We start from the raw sequence: 17,553 nt of genomic DNA on the forward strand, positions 1-17,553 counted from the left end.
GAATTGAGGAGCATGAACATGGACATAGATTAAAAAGCTGTACCTAATTTTATGTGGTATTTAATATTACTTCATGTTAGCATTCTTCATTGAAGGGTGTGATGCTCTGACTAGTGAGTCAAGACTCAGCCACTAAACATGCATGGAGCCAAAAAAATCTTAAAATCCTTCAATCTAGTAGAGGGTTTTACAAGTGTTTATTTTTATTGGAATGCTGCCAGAGGAAGCAGGCATCATTTTATTCAGGTGCCTTACCTGGATGCTTTTTATGGCATAGTTGGCAGCCATTGGATTAGCCTGAGTTAGAATCTAGAGGAACCCTTTGAGGTCAAGCATTGTTATATATCTCCAGAATGATAATCCAATCCAGGCTTAAAATTAATTAATTAATTTGTGATGCTTAGAGGGTTCCGAATAGTACAACTCTAATACTGCCACTGGAAGATGCCGGGCTAGTTTGGTATTAATTTTTTTTTTCTTTATAGCTGCTTTAAATTTAAATTTTGAGAAGAAAAAAAACATAATAAACTTTTGTATTTCAAAAAACAGTACATGGAAATAAAAAAATTTAAATTGAAGATTGTTAAAAGCAGAGCAGAAAATTGTGTTATTGGTTAAGAGATGAATAATAGGTGAGTCATCTCTCATATAAAATTCCAAATCAAAGCCAACTCGACTTTTATAAGCGTATGATGTTGGTGGGTACCCTTCATTATTTGGGATAAGAACAATATTTAATTAATTAATTAATTTTACTGCAACTTGTTCTCTTCATTTTCTTGACTATATTACATTTTTACTGCAACTTTTTTCTTTTTCCAACGGTTTTTCTCGAGAAAAATATTTATCCTAAAAACATTTTGGTCTTTTAAGTATCTTTTAAAAAAGTCATCCATAGTTTTTAATATTTAATATCGTCAAATAATTTAAAGTCTAATTATAAATAAAATTATGAACTTTATACTTTTTAATAATTTTTTCCAATTATTTCAAAATTTTAAAATAAATATCTATTTTTAAAAATTTATTTTTAAAAATATTTCTCAATGACAATTTTTGAAATTGCACGATAAAAAGAAAGATATGAAAAGTAGATCGTGCTTACTAAAATAACAATAATTATGAATCATCAAAAATAGATTATCTTGAACTTAATAATATAACCACTAAAAATCTTATGTATGTGCATTCTTTCACATATTTTACATCTAAATGCAACATATTTTTATTTGCTCATTAGTTTTCATGTTAGCAAGTAGAATTGATTTACCATATCATTTTCTTCATTGTAAAAATCTCAAAAATTGTAATTGAAAAGTGTTTTTAAAAATAAATTGAAAGCATAAATAATAATTAGATAAAATTGTTAAAAAATATAAAATTTAGAGTTAATTAGTAATTAGACCATAATTTAAATTATCCATTTATATGTATATAATATATATGCTAAGCCTAGATAATAATCTTCTTAAAAAGAATTTTAGTCTTTATATCTATAAAAATGAAAACTATTTCAGTCTCTCTACGTTGATTCAAGCTTTGCATTTAACTATATTCTTTTCTTTATACCCATTTTTATCCCTCTCCATTTTCTACGAGACGGTCTTTTTTCAATTTACAAATTATTTACTCACTCAAACGCATCTAATAATGAATAAATGTTCTTAAATTTCATTATTGCTATTAAAGTAAAGATTTGAAAAATAGGTCACAATTAATGTATTTTTTTTTAATTTTGCTTCAATATCAGTAATTATACACTAAATAAAAATTTTCTCATTATTAAATGCATTGAATAAATTAGATAAATTATATTTACAGTCATTAAACTTTGCACTTTGTAATAAAAATATATTAAATCTTCAATTTCTAACTAAATGGTTACTGAATTTTATTTTTAATAACATCGATGAATTTTCTGGTAAAATGTGAAAATAAATTACATAGGCAGTTACCAAACTTTACACTTTGTAATAAAAAGATACTAAAATCTTAATTTGTAAGATATATAAGCGATACATTTTGGTAACAAATTAAATTTTAGTACATTTTTATTACATAGTGCAGAATTTGGTGACTGTTTATGTAATTTACTTTCTAAGTGTACAGCCGGTATTATTAAAATTAAAATTTAGTAACTATTTAATTATAATTAAAAATTTAGTATTTTTTTATTGTAATATATAAAGTTTAGTGACCGCCGATATAATTTACTAGAATAAAATTGGTGGATTATGTAAGAAAATTTAAAATTCGTCCAAGGATGACAATGGTGGTTTAAAGGTTAATGATGGAGAGAAAGAGAAAACGGGGAGGTCAAAACCAAATAGAAGTAACTCTCTTTTGTATAAATTGTAGACTAATTTTGTGTGGACAGAAAATGTCGGGGTAGGTGAAGATGTGTTAAATGATATATTCTAATTCAAAACAAGGGACAGAGAGTCGATTATGAGTAATCCCTTTATCCCAGAGGAGCAGTGGTAATGGATTAAGGATGTGGAGTATTCTCAGTTCGTGTTAGAATGTGAGATTTATTAAGATATTTTATGGTTTATTAAAAAAGAGTGGAACTCCTAGGTTTAAGAAAATAAGTTAAAGAGTCAAAAGAATGGTGAACCATATTAGGTATCCAAAGTATAGCTTGTATTATTGGTTTGGCTCTATATAAAGAGTATGAAATGTAAAGTTTGTTGGTGCATGAAAGGCACACAAAAATGAAGAAGAAAAAAAATATATTTTCATGTTATGAAGTGTTGTGTTTTTAAGCTTTAATTTTCTATTTATGTATTTGCTATTTTATGCTTCTTAAATGTGCATCTTCTTCTTCTTCTTCTTCTTCATAAACCCAACAGTTCGTAGCTGTTATAATAGAATCCTTCAAAAGGAATTTATTTCTGCAGGCAAGTTGTTTTGGAACCTCAGCGGAAACAAGCTTAGGTGAGGAATCCTTCTTATGACCTTGTCATGACGGTGACTTAGCATGGACCAAGCCAGCTGAAGGATGGCTTGAATTTAACACAGATGTTGTTGTGGTTTTCAGGGAGCAAAAGAAGGTTGGTTTGGTCTAGGTGGTCAGAGATTATCAGGGTTGTTTTGTTATGGGAAGAGCATATTGATGAGTGGCAGTTTCATACAAAGAGAAGCCTTGTCATGTATCAGAGAGAAGCAAATGGGTAGTTGTGTAGTTGAATCTGATCCTGCACAGGTCATTGGTAGCATTAGAGGTTCTTCTAATATGTGTAGTTTCCATTTGATAATTGATAATTACAAATTCAATTTGTTTCTCCATCTGCGAATAATGTTGCCCGTATTATTGTTCAGGGTGCACGTTCTATATCAGTTCCTATAGAGCGGATTCATTCTCTTGTTTAAGTATTGCTATTGTAAGTTTCTTTGAAAAGTTTATATTAATGAAAGTTATATTTTACATTTTAAAAAATCATTAAATCTCGTATACGTATATAACGACGGTTTATATATATTTTGTGTGATCTGTCAAAAAAAATTAAAATAAAATAAACAATATATAAAAACTAATTAAATTAAATCTATTATTCAAAACTTACATTAAAAAAAATAAAAAAAAATCCTTCAAAAAGTAAATGAGATTCTTATATAAACTTTGTATATATACCATAACTAATAGAAGAGTGACACGTATGTATGAGTGTTTTACACTTTGGTATTAAATAATTGATATATATTTCATCATTTAAAATTAATAAATATGTGTCAATTATCTATTGATTTGGTTTATAGATGGAAACGTACCCTAAGCATAGATAAGAATTTTATAAAATAAAATTACACACACGTTTAATTTTTAAAATTTAAGTAAACATAAACTTGACTAATCAGGTAGTTGAAGATTCATCATTTAAAATTAATAAATATATATTAATTATTTATTAATTTGGTGTATAGATAAAGACATATATCAATTTTAAATAAAAATTTCTCAAAAACAATTACATGGACGCTTAATTTCTAAAATTTGGAAGTAATCATAAACTTGGTTGAAAATGAATGCACTAGATTTAACAAAATGACAAATGAGTTCTCTTACTTGCCAGCAAAAGTCCCATATTATCTATGTTCACTGAATTTTAGGATATATTAGTCAAGTTTATACACGCATGTCGATGTAATTAGTTTGTTAACTGCTGGTGAATCTCATCATGTGACTGTAGATATATAAGATGAAATAGACAAATATGTTTCATAAGTATGTATTTGCACGTGCACAAATAATTATATATCTATTCAGACGGTCAACAGGGTTTTAGTAGTCTTATTTAGAACCATTTGACCAGGCCCCCCTTCTGCCTAATGTAAAACACAGATATAATAAAATAGAGAAGAAACATAGATACCGATCAAAATGCCAGAGGCATATTTGTTATTGCAATCTGAATGACTAAATGATGAATAAATAATCATATGTACAACAAATGAATCAATAAATGTCATGTCAGGGTAAGGCTGTATGAATAGCCTCCTCCTCCTCATAACATCATAACCTTAAACTCATCAAAATTGAGTACACCATCACCATTAAGATCAAACTGAGCAATCATAGTCTTGCATTGATCAAGAGTGGAAGACTGACCTAATCTGCTAAGCATCCTCTTCAGACTCCTAGGAGTAATACACCCAGTTTCTTCCATTTCATACATCTTAAAGGCCTCTTTCAAGTCGTTCGCTTTCTCTTCTTCTTCACCTCCTTCGAGAAACCTAACAAAATCCTCAAAACCAAGCAACCCGTCTCCGTCAGAATCTGTATACTCAACAGCTGCCTCCGCTTCAGCAAGAGAGAGCTCTCCGCCTATCGCCCTAACACATTGCTGTATCTCACTCGGTGATAACCTCCCATCTCCATTCTCATCAAAGTGATTAAAGACACGCTCATATTGTTCATTTTTGTTCACCATTGTTGTGCAACGAAGGAAATATATGTGAGTTTCCCTTATGAATAAGTAGGTAGTATATATATAAAAAAGATTTATGAAGAAAGAAGAGTCGGGTTTTGGTAGTTGCTGGGCTAAATTATGGAGACAGGCGTATGTATATAGACAAACAGAGAAGAAATAAAAGAAAGAAAAAGAAAAAGAGAAGCCGCGTGTCGTAACTTGACCAACGAAGTGAAACAGAGAGGCAATTTCGTAAATAAGAGGGAAGACTGAAGACTTTTACGTCATGGATGGGGAATGCAGAAAATTAACAGAATGAAAGGAATCAACAAAGAAATGACCCTTGACATTGGAATGATCTGAAGACGAATAATGGTGCAGCTTTAACAAAACCGACTTAAAAAAGATTTTCTGCAGCCGTCGAAGTTTCCACAACCACCGATCCAAAAAGTATGGTGGAGACCTGTATATACAGATCAAATTTATATATTTTTATTTAAGAAAATAATCAAATTTATATAAAATATTTTAATATATAATTTATTTTTATTTACATTTTAATTTTTATTCAAGTAAGGATATTGAAAAAATATCTTAACTACAACACCCTATAATTTATCCATTAATTAACTCTTTCTATCTGAGTTTTTACTTGTATTGTTACAAAAAATTTGTAATTAAAGATTACCACCGGAGTAAAAAACATCTTTAACTTAAAGTTAGTGAACCCATTTGGATTCCTCAACTCAAATTAATTAGTTTTGTTTGAGTTTGGGTTTGGGTTTGCCCCCACATAATTTTTTGAATGCATAAAAGCAACTTTGAATTTATTTTAATATGCCAATTAATGCAGTTTGTGCATGAAACTCGTTGGAGTAATAGCCGGCTGTTCAAATTGAGGAAGATAAACAAATAGAATTACAGCCCTCGTTGCAAACTCATGCTATATATAATTATTATTAATTCTGGATTGATTTATATAGATAATATGCGTAAGAGAGCATGTATGTGCTGCATCACACACAAGAATTATATATATATATATATATATATATATATGCACACACGTGTTTGTGTATATATAAGAAGTTTTCGAAGGATGAATTGTCATTGAAATGAAAAATTAATTATAATTGGTCATCAATTTGAGAAAAATATGGATCACAATGGGAAGGAAGCAATATATTATATAACTGGAAGAGATGAGGTTCAAATATCAGCAGCTATGCCGAAATTCCTTTCCTGGCGTTCAATTAATGCTCTAAATAAATTTAAGTTTAACAAAGATGTGGTCGGATTCTCAAAAGATAAAAAAAAAAAAAAATGCTCGGTTCATTAGATTGTCTAATATAATATGTCGAATTGAATTTAATAAGACTTATGCCGCTGTCATCTAGAAATTAAAAGAAATATGGGTCAACAGATCCAAGTTTACTTTTTTTGAAAAAAATAATAGAAAGAAAAGTTTCAATTGATTTCATGATACCATGATAAAATTTCTAGGAAATTCAGACAAAAGCTCATATACATTAACGCGCAATTTTATTTATCAATCAATAAAACTGATGCATAGAAGAAAATTGGAAGGACTATCGTTAAATGATGGAAAACAGGGTCTGCAAGAAAGTAAGAATCAAAACAATTGCAGCAACTATCTGAGAAGCAATTACCCATGGAGTGCCAAAATAGTTGTGCATGTAAGCTGCTCGCCATCTAGGCCACCTGCGTTTGCGATAGGCATTCACTTCCTTACAGAGGTTAAGATAGTAGAAAATTTTCACATAAGCGTCCAGATAGAGCTTATTGAAGAATTGGGTTGCATCTTCTGGATTCAGCCAGTTATCTATGATATCACTGCTGCAAAGTATGTTGACATCTTTTACAGTGTTGATGAGATTATCAAGAAGAATCGCATAGCAAGTGACTATGGGAGGATATTCCCGCGAGCATTGCTCGAAGCTGATAAGGTTCCTGAAGATAGTTTCTGTTGTTTCTTGAATTAGCAGGTTTGGTATTTCAAGGATACCCTTGTCAAACCTGATATCGAGAATGCTTTTAGCGTCTTCGTGTTTCTTGAATAGGATTCCAGATTCTTTGATTTCAGTAGCAGAAGGGAATGGTTGCCATTCTGAAACTTCATTGCTCTGCGTTGGATAAATTGGCGCGATCAACCAGTTTCTCAGAAGGTCAAGGATGTGCTTGCTTTTTGCCAGCAGATTGGGATCATATACAGGAGATGGCGCCGATGAGAACATATTAGCGAAGAATTCAATAGCAAGTTGAACCAGAGGCTCGCTTTTACCGTTGTCTTCTTTTGTCATCTCAAACAAACAATCAAGGACCAGCCAAGGTATTTGATTTTCTAGCAAAATCAAGTCATGATATAGAAACTGAAAGATACAAGACATGGTGAAAACAGGATCATCTTCGTCCCGCGGCACCAATTTGCTATCTTTCCGGAAGAGTTCAATGAGGAAGCAACCATCAACTACTAACATTTTCACAAATTCATCTGGGTTGTACTTTACAAGTCCAGCATAACACTCACGAGCCTCGCTCTCAATCCTCTGGATAGCTTCGATGAATTCCCTTAGCTTTTTCTTTGGATTTTCTGATCGATTGATGAGGCCTCGCAAATATTTGTATTTGATTTTCTCGGTACGTTTAAGATTTTGGTTCGAATGGTGCAACGGGCCAATGGAAAATGCATTGGGGATATAAGCTTTTTCGTTATGCCTGGAGAGTATTTTAGGTGTTTTGAAGATGCAACACTTGGGAGACATGTATAGGTCATCTGACATTATTCTTTCTAAGGAAGTTGCCAATTCTTCTATTTCAATAGCCACTTCTTCTACAGGAATTGCCGCACCATCTCTTCCGTTCAATGCCATGACAATGCCTCTGTAAAATCTCTTCCTGCGCTAGAAAGAGAAAAAAATGGATAAGCTACATGCAATTGCAAAACAATGCACGAAAACAGCATTTCATTTCTGACAGAGAACGTCTGATTGCATAATGCATAATACCTGCAGCGAAGGTAGTTTGTTGATAATGAAATTGTGATTTGTTAATTTAAAAATTCCAAGCCACAGAATTGCTTACCGTGTATGGTCAGTTGCTGAGCGCTGTTAATTAGGTACTCTAGACACAGCGCGGAAAATTGCCAACTGGAAGGGGAAAAAAGAGAAAAAGGAGTTCTGATTCCAAGCAGAGGGGAGGAGTGGTCATCTCAATATTTCTGGAGGCCATTATATGAAAGTGGCAATCATAGATTTAGAAAACCTAAATAAGCCCATCAGTGCCTTTAACAGTGCATCAAAGGTTGCTTGAGTGTTGGGTTTCTACTTTATTCTTGCTATATCAGTTGGTTTAGGCATCTTTTTTTTTTTTTTTTCCATCAATTACTCGATAAAACAGGAGACCTTCCTAAACTTGTTCTAAATAATGGCTATATTATCCGATTTTAGACGGAAATAAGAAATACCAATAAAAGTGAGATTTATAATTTGTGTCATTATTGTCTGTACAATTGATTTCCGCCAGCTAAATTATGCAATCTAGCACAGCTTGTAACTGAAGGTCAATTTTTCATGACTCTATATGATTTTGACTCTTGAGTATACGCTCTCAACTCAAGAACTTCCGACGAGCAGCTTATGATTCTTCCTTAATAAAAAATGGAGTTTAATTGACATTGAAAAATTAGGTTTAAAAAAAAAAAACAGAAGAATGAAAGAAGAAAGTGGGCAATATAGCAAATGGATATTAATTACAACCACAGAACGTGAGGCCATTGTCCATAAAGTTAATTTTCGTCTGCTAAAAATACTTAACTCAGTACAACTAGTTGCTGACTCTCAATTTTTCAGGATGAGATATAATTTTAACTCTTGGGTATGCGCCCTCAATTTGACCATCTTGGGCTAGCATCTCATGATTCTTCCTTGCAAGAAAACAAAGATCAACTGACATTGAAAAAATTAAATAAAAAAAAAAAGAATGAAGGAAGAGGGAAATGAATAGTGGTAGTAAATAGATATGGATTAGTGTATTTGATACTCTTTTCTAGATAAGTTATATCCACACAAAATATTTTTTATGTGAATCTAGATTGAAAATAATATTATAATTTTCGATCTATATAGCACTGTGGATATGAGACGATTATCAATATGATCATCTGCTAAATAAATAAAACTTATGAAATCACAAAATGTCTGTTTTGTTACTTAAATTTTGAATTGAATTTTTAAATTTTAAATTTTTAAAGTTTATGCATTTAAATCAAATTATTAAGAGGATTTTCGTTTTGTTACCAAAATTTATTTATATAAATAGATTCTTAAGAGGTAGATTCTTGATTACTCCATTAATATTCATAAAATATAAAATATAATAAGATTTGAGCGAATTTGAATAATATGCAAATGCTACTAATAAATTTAAAATGGATATAAATAATAAAGTTACATTTTTAAATGAGTTTGAAACATATTAGATTAATTATATTTTAAATAAATTTTATTTAGTATCTTTTATTTAGCATAAGAGTATTCCAATAGTGCTCTTAATTTTAAAAAGTATATTTATAATAAAGAATATTTTAAAAATATTTAAATATAAAGAGTAAAATATTTTATCTAAATTCAATACACACTTTATATTATATTTTTTATCTTATTTTTATCTCTATAAACATTAATCGAATTTACTTTTATTTTTTTTATTTTTATCAATAGAAAAATAAAAATTTCAAATATTAATTAAATAAAATATATAAAAATTTATAGTATATTTATTAAAAATAGAATAGGGAATGAAGTTTGGCTTTTTATATATAAAAAATTAAATTAATTCTTTATTTTATATTTTAAAAATAAAAATTATATTTAGATATTATTTTATAATATAATTTTTTTAAAGTAAAAAATTTAATATATATAAAGATGCTTTAACCTATCCAGTCTCATTCCTAATTTCACAGCCCGATGGTTCCAGAAAAGGTAAACGTGGCGTTTGTTCATTGGACCACCTTGATTTAATACAAACCTAAAAGCATCTAATAGTATACTGTAGCTATTAGCTAAATTCCTCCAGCTTCAGGATTGTTAGTTAGCCACGTCATACAAATACTACGCAGTCTTCCTGTAAATCGTGTGGTAGACAGAGATACTTGAAAAAGAAAATTTTGACAAAAAGCTTTAAAATCCACGTGTCATATTTTAAACCGATCAACCACCCACGTTTTATGGACGACTTTTTGGTTATCTGAAGGAGCTCTAATCATATAGATACGAACCTACAATGTCAATGAATAAGCAACCAATCAAAGTATAATGCTATTCACGTAGATTTTGAATCTTTTTATTCAGCCACCAACGACCAGACACCTGGAAAAAATGTAAAGCTCCGAGAGTGGTATAACCGTAAATATAGAACTAACCAGTGTCATTTTCTGATCACGCATGTTAAAACCTCTCCACCAGAAACCCTCCTTTTTTTTGAGCTAGCAATTTCTTGATTCGCCGTCACCATGGCAGGGCTGAGGCGACTAGGATTAGTCGCCGCCGCAACACCGCCGCCATATCTTAGCAGCCTCCGGCAAATCTTAACCAGCCGTGCCTACGGATCGGCGGCAGCGATCCAATATGATTACGAAGATTACTACTCAGAAGCAGAAGAAGGCTATGATCATCAAGACCGCCATTCACGGCACCCGGAGCCGTGTTTGGACTCGGCAGCTAATTGGGGAAGAGGAGTGCAGTGGGTGTTAATAGGAGACCAGGAGTTAAAAACATGTTTATGCAGAAAAACTATCGAAGCTTCTAGAAGTTCCTCATATTTCTATGGGCACGCTTCTTCGACAAGAGCTAAACCCTAGTTCTTCTCTTTATAAACAGGTGAGTTTTTATTAAACTTTTGTGTTCTAGTTAAAGTTTTGTACAAGAATTAATCCGAAGTAATGTTGAATGCTTTTGGATGTCTCAATTACATTCCATTTACTTAATATAGTGTTTGGAAATATTGCAATAGCTAGAATTCAGTTCTTTAAAAACTTAAAAAGAAAATAATTATTAAAGGAAAAAAACAACGATTTTAAAGTAAACGAATTCATGTCAAAAGTGACATGATTTTGTAAGATTTCAGTTGAATTGAACTCTTGCACGTGTTTTGTCCCAAACAAGGCCTGATTTATTTTCCTTTATATTTGGAAAATATAGATTGCAAATGCTGTGAATGAAGGAAAGTTAGTTCCAGAGAAAGTGATTTTTGGGTTGTTGTCCAAAAGGTTTGAAGAAGGTTATTGTTGAGGTGAAAAAGGCTTCATCTTGGATGGTATTCCTCGAACAAGGATTCAAGCTGTATGTGTCATATTTTTATAATTGATTATTTGCATTTTTTCCATTATAATTTCATATATTGATCAGTAGAAACGGAATGGTGCCAAAATCTCATAAATTGAATTGTCCTAGTGTTATTTACATGCCTGGATTTCTTGCAGGAAATTCTTGATCAAATTGCTGATATTGATCTAATTGTAAATTTTAAATGTACTGAAGAGAACTTGGTGAAGAAGGATCTTATTACTGTTAAAAACTCTACATCTTCACATCGTGCTAGAACCGCTGGAAGAGAAGTTCGCATATATGCGAACGGGTACTATATTTATTCTTCTTGATATGTACACTTATGCCGGGGAGTATAACATGGATATGTTATTCTCAGATTGTTCCGAGTATTCTTGTTATAAGATGCTTGATAATGATTCTTTATGCTTCCTATAGTTGATGTAATTTTCACCTTTAATGCATACTTTAACTGTGCCAATGTTTTGTTACATGTTGCCTATGTTTTCTATGAGTTATGGATTTTCAGTCTTCAACTTAACGACTTTTCGTTAACATTTCCCCATCCTTGTGCAAGTTGTCCCTTAGTTCTCTGTTACTTTTTCTTGGTATGCGATATTGAGGAGACGCCGCTTCATTTCTTTTTCTTTTCTTTTTTTCATTTTGTTGAATATTAGCTCTATCACTTATCATTCTCTGGTAAAAATTCATGTTCACAAGTTGTTGTTTCATGGAGGAGTTTATGGAACTTGAAAGTTTCTTATTGGATTACGTTTTCTTGCTCGGGGGTAAGGCGTTGGAAGATTACTACAGGAAACAAAAAAAACTCATCGACTTTCAAATGGCAGCTGCACCTGGAGAAACCTGGCAAGGGTTGTTAGCTGCATTGCATCTCAAACATTTGGGTGCTATTAGTTCTGAACAATTTAGAGGTAAAAAAAATAAGGAAAAGCTTTACAATGGTATCTATATATACACAAAGTTCACTTGCTATCTAAGAAAGAAAGAAAAAAATATTTTTGCTACCACCATTTGTATAGCGAATAAAGGATGAAAGAATAACAGAAAATGTCAGAGAATCATAGAATGGAATGATGTGCAGGGAATGATGCCGTTGTAACAGAATGGAGGAAATGCTTCTAGAATATGCAGAGTCTTCTAGAAGATAGTATAATTCTACATCCCCCCTTCAAGTTGGAGATTGGTGGAGATCAAACAATCCCAACTTGAGCAATAAGTGTTTGAACTGAGGAGCTGCCAGAGATTTTGTGAAGATGTCTGCTGGTTGTTGTTGAGAAGGAATATGTGTGGGATAAACAAAGCCTTGCTTATACTGATTTCTGACTAAGTGGCAATCGATGTCCAGATGTTTGGTTCTCTCGTGAAAAACTGGGTTGGCTGTTATATGGAGAGCTGCTCTGTTGTCACACCAGAGTGGGATGGGAGTGTGGACATTGATGTTAAAATCTTTAAGAACATATGAGATCCATTGTAGCTCACAAACAGTTGCTGTAAGGCTTCTGTATTCTGCTTCTGCAGAAGATCTTGATACTGTGGTTTTCTTCTTGGTTTTCCAGCTAATGAGTGAAGGACCAAGGAAAATGCAGAAGCCAGTTAAGGACCTCCTAGAATCCATGCAGGATGTCCAATCTGCATCACTGAATGCTTGTAACTGCAGGTTATTGTTGTTGGAATAGAGGAGACCAAGGGAAGGACTACCTTTAAGGTATTTGAGAAGATGAAGAGCTGCAGCCTAATGTGTTTCACATGGTGAGTTAACAAATTGACTAAGTTGCTGGACAGAGTAGGTTATATCTGGCCTACTGATGTTTAAATAGAGTAATTTTCTAATACGCCTCTTGTACTTTTCTGGTTCTGACAAAAGAGGACCAGAAGCAGAATGTAACTTTAGACCTTTGGGCAAGGGAGTAGTAGCAGGCTTTGCACCCAGTAGACCAACATCTGAAAGAATGTCTAGCAAATATTTTCTTTGATTTATCACAGTTCCTTGAGAGCCTCTTGCTATTTCAAGCCCCAGAAAGTATTTGGCATGACCAAGATCTTTAATGGTGAACTGTTTATCCAGGTATCTTTTCATAAAAGCAATATCAGATTCTGAAGTTCCAGTTATCAGAATGTCATCAACATAAATAATCAGAACTGTGAAGATGTCTGAAGTTTGTTTGATGAACAAGCAATTGTCAAATGTTGACTGTCTGAAACCAGCAACCTTCACTTTATCACAGAATTTAGCATTCCATTGCCTTGATGCTTGTTTCAGACCATATAGGGACCTTTTTAACTTGCAGACTGTATTCTCTTTGGCTTGAGAGTATCCTTCTGGGAGTGTCATGTAGACTTCTTCTTCAAGAAAACCATGCAGAAAAGCATTGTTTATGTCTAGTTGGTGAATAGGCCAAGACTTTGCAGTGGCAATGGCAATAAAGATTCTGACAGTAACAATCTTTGCTACTGGTGAGAAGCTTTCAAAATAATCAATTCCTTCCAATTGGTGAAAACCCTTTGCCACTAGCCTGGCTTTGTGTCTATCCACAGTACCATCTGGCTTCAGTTTGAGCTTGAAAACCCATTTACAACCGATAGCCTTCTTATCAGTTGGTAATTCCACCAAATCTTAAGTGCCATTTTTCTCTAAAGCTTGTAGTTCTAGCTAATCTCCAAGATTGATCAGTACAGGCTTGTTTATATGAAACTGGTTCCTGCATATTAGATACATTTTCCAAAAAGGATGCATATTGTTGTGATAGGTTTGTGGTTTGTGAAAAAGGAAAAGTGTTAGGTGTGTATTGAGTCAAATTCTTTATTTTAATTTGAGTGTTGAGAGTTGTACGGTGGTGAGGTTGGTGACATAGTCTTTTAGCCATGAAGGCTTGCTTTTGATTCCGGTACTTTGTTTGGTAGGTCTTTGGTGTAGTGATGACTATGGGATTTTGAGTGTGATCAGAAGAAGTGGGAGAATTTTGGGGTTCAAGTGTTTGCTCTAAGTTATTTTCAGTTGGTGTTTGAATATCAGGAGAAGGGAAATCAGGGCTTTCATCTATAGCAATAGGAAGAGGATTCTCATCATGGATACTCTTAGTTTCAGAAAAAGGAAAAATAGATTCATAAAATTTTACATGCCTTGAAACATAGATTTTGTGATTTTCTAAGTTATAAACTTTGTAACCTTTCTGACCATGACTATGGCCAATGAAAACACATTTGTAAGCTCTTTGTTCAAATTTGTCTCTATTTGGATGAGTATTTGTCATAAAACACAGACAACCAAAAGTTTTAAAATCTGTATAGTTAGGGGTAGTTTTATGTACTGTTCATATGGAGTTTTCCATTGTAAAATGGAAGATGGTGTTCGTTTATGATGTGGGTTGCCATAAGTATTGAGCTACCCCGAATTTTTTTGGTAAACAAGATTGTAACATTAAGGCCCTAGCTACTTGTAGCAGATGTTTATGTTTTCTCTCCACAACTCCATTTTGTTGTGGAGTATAGGGACAGGATTTTTGATGATTTATACTTCTTTCAGTTAGGAGTTTTTGAAATTCAGAGTTAGTGAACTCAGTTCCATTGTCACTACGAACAGTTTTAATAACCTTTTCATGTTGATTTTGAATCATATTGATGAAATGAGAGAATATGGAGGTGGTAAGAGTTTTATTAGCCATAAGAAAAGTCCATGTGGCTCTGGAAAAATCATCTACAATAGTAAGAACATATCTTGCTCCCTCTATAGATTGAAGCTTGTAAGGACCCCAAATGTCTAAGTGAATGAGACTGAAAGGTTCTTTAGTGGTAGTTTGACTGATCTGAAAAGGTAAACGATGTTGCTTTGATTTATGACAAATTTCACATCCAAGAAGATCTTTTAATTTTAAGTTATGGAAAAATTCATCATGCTGCAAAACACTTATAGGACAATGTCCAAAACGATTATGCCATAAAACATGTTTTGAAGGAGAAATTTTTTTATTGATGACTGCAGTATAAGGTAGAACGTTTCTTTCAGAATTTAAAAATAACTTTGAAACATTACACTTTGAATTCTTAAAACTAAGAGTATCCAGGATGTAGAGGCTTCCTAGAGCTTTTCCTGTGGCCAGTATAGTTTTAGTTTGAAGGTCCTGCAAAGTGCAATTAGTGGGTGTAAAGATACATTCAAGCTGAGCAGTCTTAGCAAGTTTATGAACAGAGATGAGATTGAATTTAAAACTTGGTATGTAAAGAACATCATTCAAAGTAATTTTGTTTTCCAGGTTTATGTTTCCAATACTATAAATATACCTGATAGTGCCATCAGGTAAGAAAATAGGGGTAGGTCTATGTGGTGGTTTAAGATGTTTAAAAAAAAATTTAGTTCCAATCATGTGATTAGTGGCTCCAGTATCCAATATCCAGGCACCAGTTTCAGATAAATTAGCAGTACTTGAAGCAATACTTAAAGCAAATTTTAGTTGAGAATCTTTACCTGTATAGCCATCCATCATAGCAAGATTCATGAAATTACCTTCTGTGAGTACTTTCCCTTTCATCAGCCTTTGAATTTCTTGTTGAACCAGACTTGCAATGTCATCTTGCTTGTTCTTCTTTCCTTCCTCCTTTCCTTCAGAATCATAGTCTAAAGGACTATCAACCATGTTAGCTGTAGCCTTCAGTGTTCCTTTCTTTTGTTGGTCTTTTAGCTCTTTGAACCAATCTGGATAGCCATGAAGTTTGAAACAAGATTCCTTTAAGTGACACTTCTGTTTGCAATGCTCACACTGTTGTTTTTCTTTATCCTTCTTGCTAAGAACCTTGGAAAAGAAAGGTTTTTCTTGAAAACTTCCTTGAGTCTTAACCATCAAACCAGTTCCTTCTATATGCTCATTGAAATTGATGTGAACCTCCTTCTGCTTTTCCACACTAAGCATCATAGAGTATGCACGATTAACAGAGGGAAGAGGTTCCATGACCAAGATCTTATTCTTGGTATTATTATAGCAATCATTTAAACCCATCAGAAATTGCATCAGCCTATTCATGGAGTGCAGATCAGATACAGCCTTTGATGCACCACAAGAACAAGCTGGCAAGGGCAATAAACAGGCAAATTCATCCCATAGGCGTTTAAGCCCTGGTGTAGTAAGTAGTGATTCATTTCCTTGTAGGCAGGAAATTTCTCTTTGAAGTTGATATAGGAGAGGCCCATTACTTTCTCCATAGCGCTATGCTATCTCATCCCATAGCTCCTTTGCAGTAGTTGTATAGAGAAAACCATCAACTATCTCTTTAGAAATGGAGTTTAAGATCCAGGAGGTTACCATGTAGTTAACTCTGGTCCAAGTTTCAAATTCAAGACTTTCTTCATCGGGGATAGGAATCTTCCCATTAACAAATCCCGGCCTTCATTTTTGCTCCCAAAGCAATCTTCATCGATCCGCTCCATGTAAGAAAATTAATTCCTGTTAATGGTGCTGTTACCGAACCATACCAGGGATTATCGGAACCTTGAAGGAGAAAAGGATCTCCATTCGGTTCTATTAGTTGGGTTATCACTATCGACCATGATAGCAAAGAAAAAGTTATTCAGGCACTGATCTTGGTGCTCTGATACTATGAACAATTTAGAGGTAAAAAAAACAAGGAAAAGCTTTACAATGATATCTATATATACACAAAGTTCACTTGCTATCTAAGAAAGAAAGAGAAAATATCTTTTAGCGAATAAAGGATGAAAGAATAACAAAAAATGTCAGAGAATCATAGAATGGAATGATGTGCAGGGAATGATGTCGTTGTAACAGAATGGAGGAAATGCTTCTAGAATATGTAGATTCTTCTAGAAGATAGTATAATTCTACAAGTTCTTCTCAGAAACTGGCTGTTTAACTTGGTTTACCATTTGGACTGGTGACTGTCTTAGTATATTCATGTTGAGGCATTTTAGTAAATATGTATAACATGAGCATATGCATGAGTTATGGCGATTGCTCTAGTCAATTTTGAGAGTTTTAGGATTTCACATAGTGCAATTTTGAGGCTATATGTCTGTGACGTAATTTTGGCGAGAGATAAAAAGCAAAGAAGACTGGCATGGCATGTAAGACTGTTATGTATGTTTCCATCAATAAGTGGCATTCTCCGTTTTTGTTCTTGTTCTTGTTCTTATTCTTGCTTTTCGGCTTATATTCTTTTCGCATTCTGGTAATAAAATAAAATTATGTTTGGATAATTTCTTTTGCTCGATCTATCTTCCCACTTCAGATTCATGTATTGGGTTTTTCTTTTTCCTTCTCAGATGA

The 17,553-nt window shown here is 32.8% G+C and overlaps 2 protein-coding genes, 1 long non-coding RNA gene and 1 pseudogene across 4 annotated transcripts; 2 read left to right on the plus strand and 2 right to left on the minus strand.

Annotated features, from left to right (window-relative positions):
• Positions 1 to 4,370: 4,370 nt before the first annotated feature.
• LOC8271476 (calcium-binding protein CML38) lies at positions 4,371 to 5,071 on the minus strand. The gene has a single exon (XM_002509495.4). It carries the CDS (start codon positions 4,929 to 4,931, stop codon positions 4,506 to 4,508), a length of 426 nt encoding a protein of 141 aa, XP_002509541.1. The 5' UTR covers positions 4,932 to 5,071; the 3' UTR covers positions 4,371 to 4,505.
• A 1,040-nt stretch (positions 5,072 to 6,111) lies between these two features.
• Positions 6,112 to 8,241, minus strand: LOC8271477 (UPF0481 protein At3g47200). Of its 2 annotated transcripts, none has more exons than XM_002509496.3 (2): positions 8,013 to 8,241; positions 6,112 to 7,826 (listed from the first exon to the last, which is right to left on the minus strand). In XM_002509496.3, the coding sequence occupies exon 2, from the start codon at positions 7,799 to 7,801 to the stop codon at positions 6,506 to 6,508; it is 1,296 nt and encodes a 431-aa protein (XP_002509542.2). In that variant the 5' UTR covers positions 7,802 to 7,826; positions 8,013 to 8,241; the 3' UTR covers positions 6,112 to 6,505. The 2 variants fall into 2 exon arrangements, with proteins under 2 accessions (XP_002509542.2, XP_025011951.2); XM_025156183.2 differs by having other exon boundaries at positions 6,112 to 7,831.
• Positions 8,242 to 10,289: 2,048 nt separating this feature from the next.
• LOC8271479 lies at positions 10,290 to 11,699 on the plus strand (annotated as a pseudogene).
• Positions 11,700 to 12,043: 344 nt separating this feature from the next.
• Positions 12,044 to 13,282, plus strand: LOC125368576. Its single transcript, XR_007216085.1, has 2 exons — positions 12,044 to 12,189; positions 12,360 to 13,282. It is a non-coding gene; the product is annotated as an uncharacterized LOC125368576 (long non-coding RNA).
• Positions 13,283 to 17,553: the final 4,271 nt, after the last annotated feature.

This window comes from Ricinus communis, chromosome 5 (assembly GCF_019578655.1).
Source record: "Ricinus communis isolate WT05 ecotype wild-type chromosome 5, ASM1957865v1, whole genome shotgun sequence".
Lineage (NCBI taxonomy): Eukaryota > Viridiplantae > Streptophyta > Magnoliopsida > Malpighiales > Euphorbiaceae > Ricinus > Ricinus communis.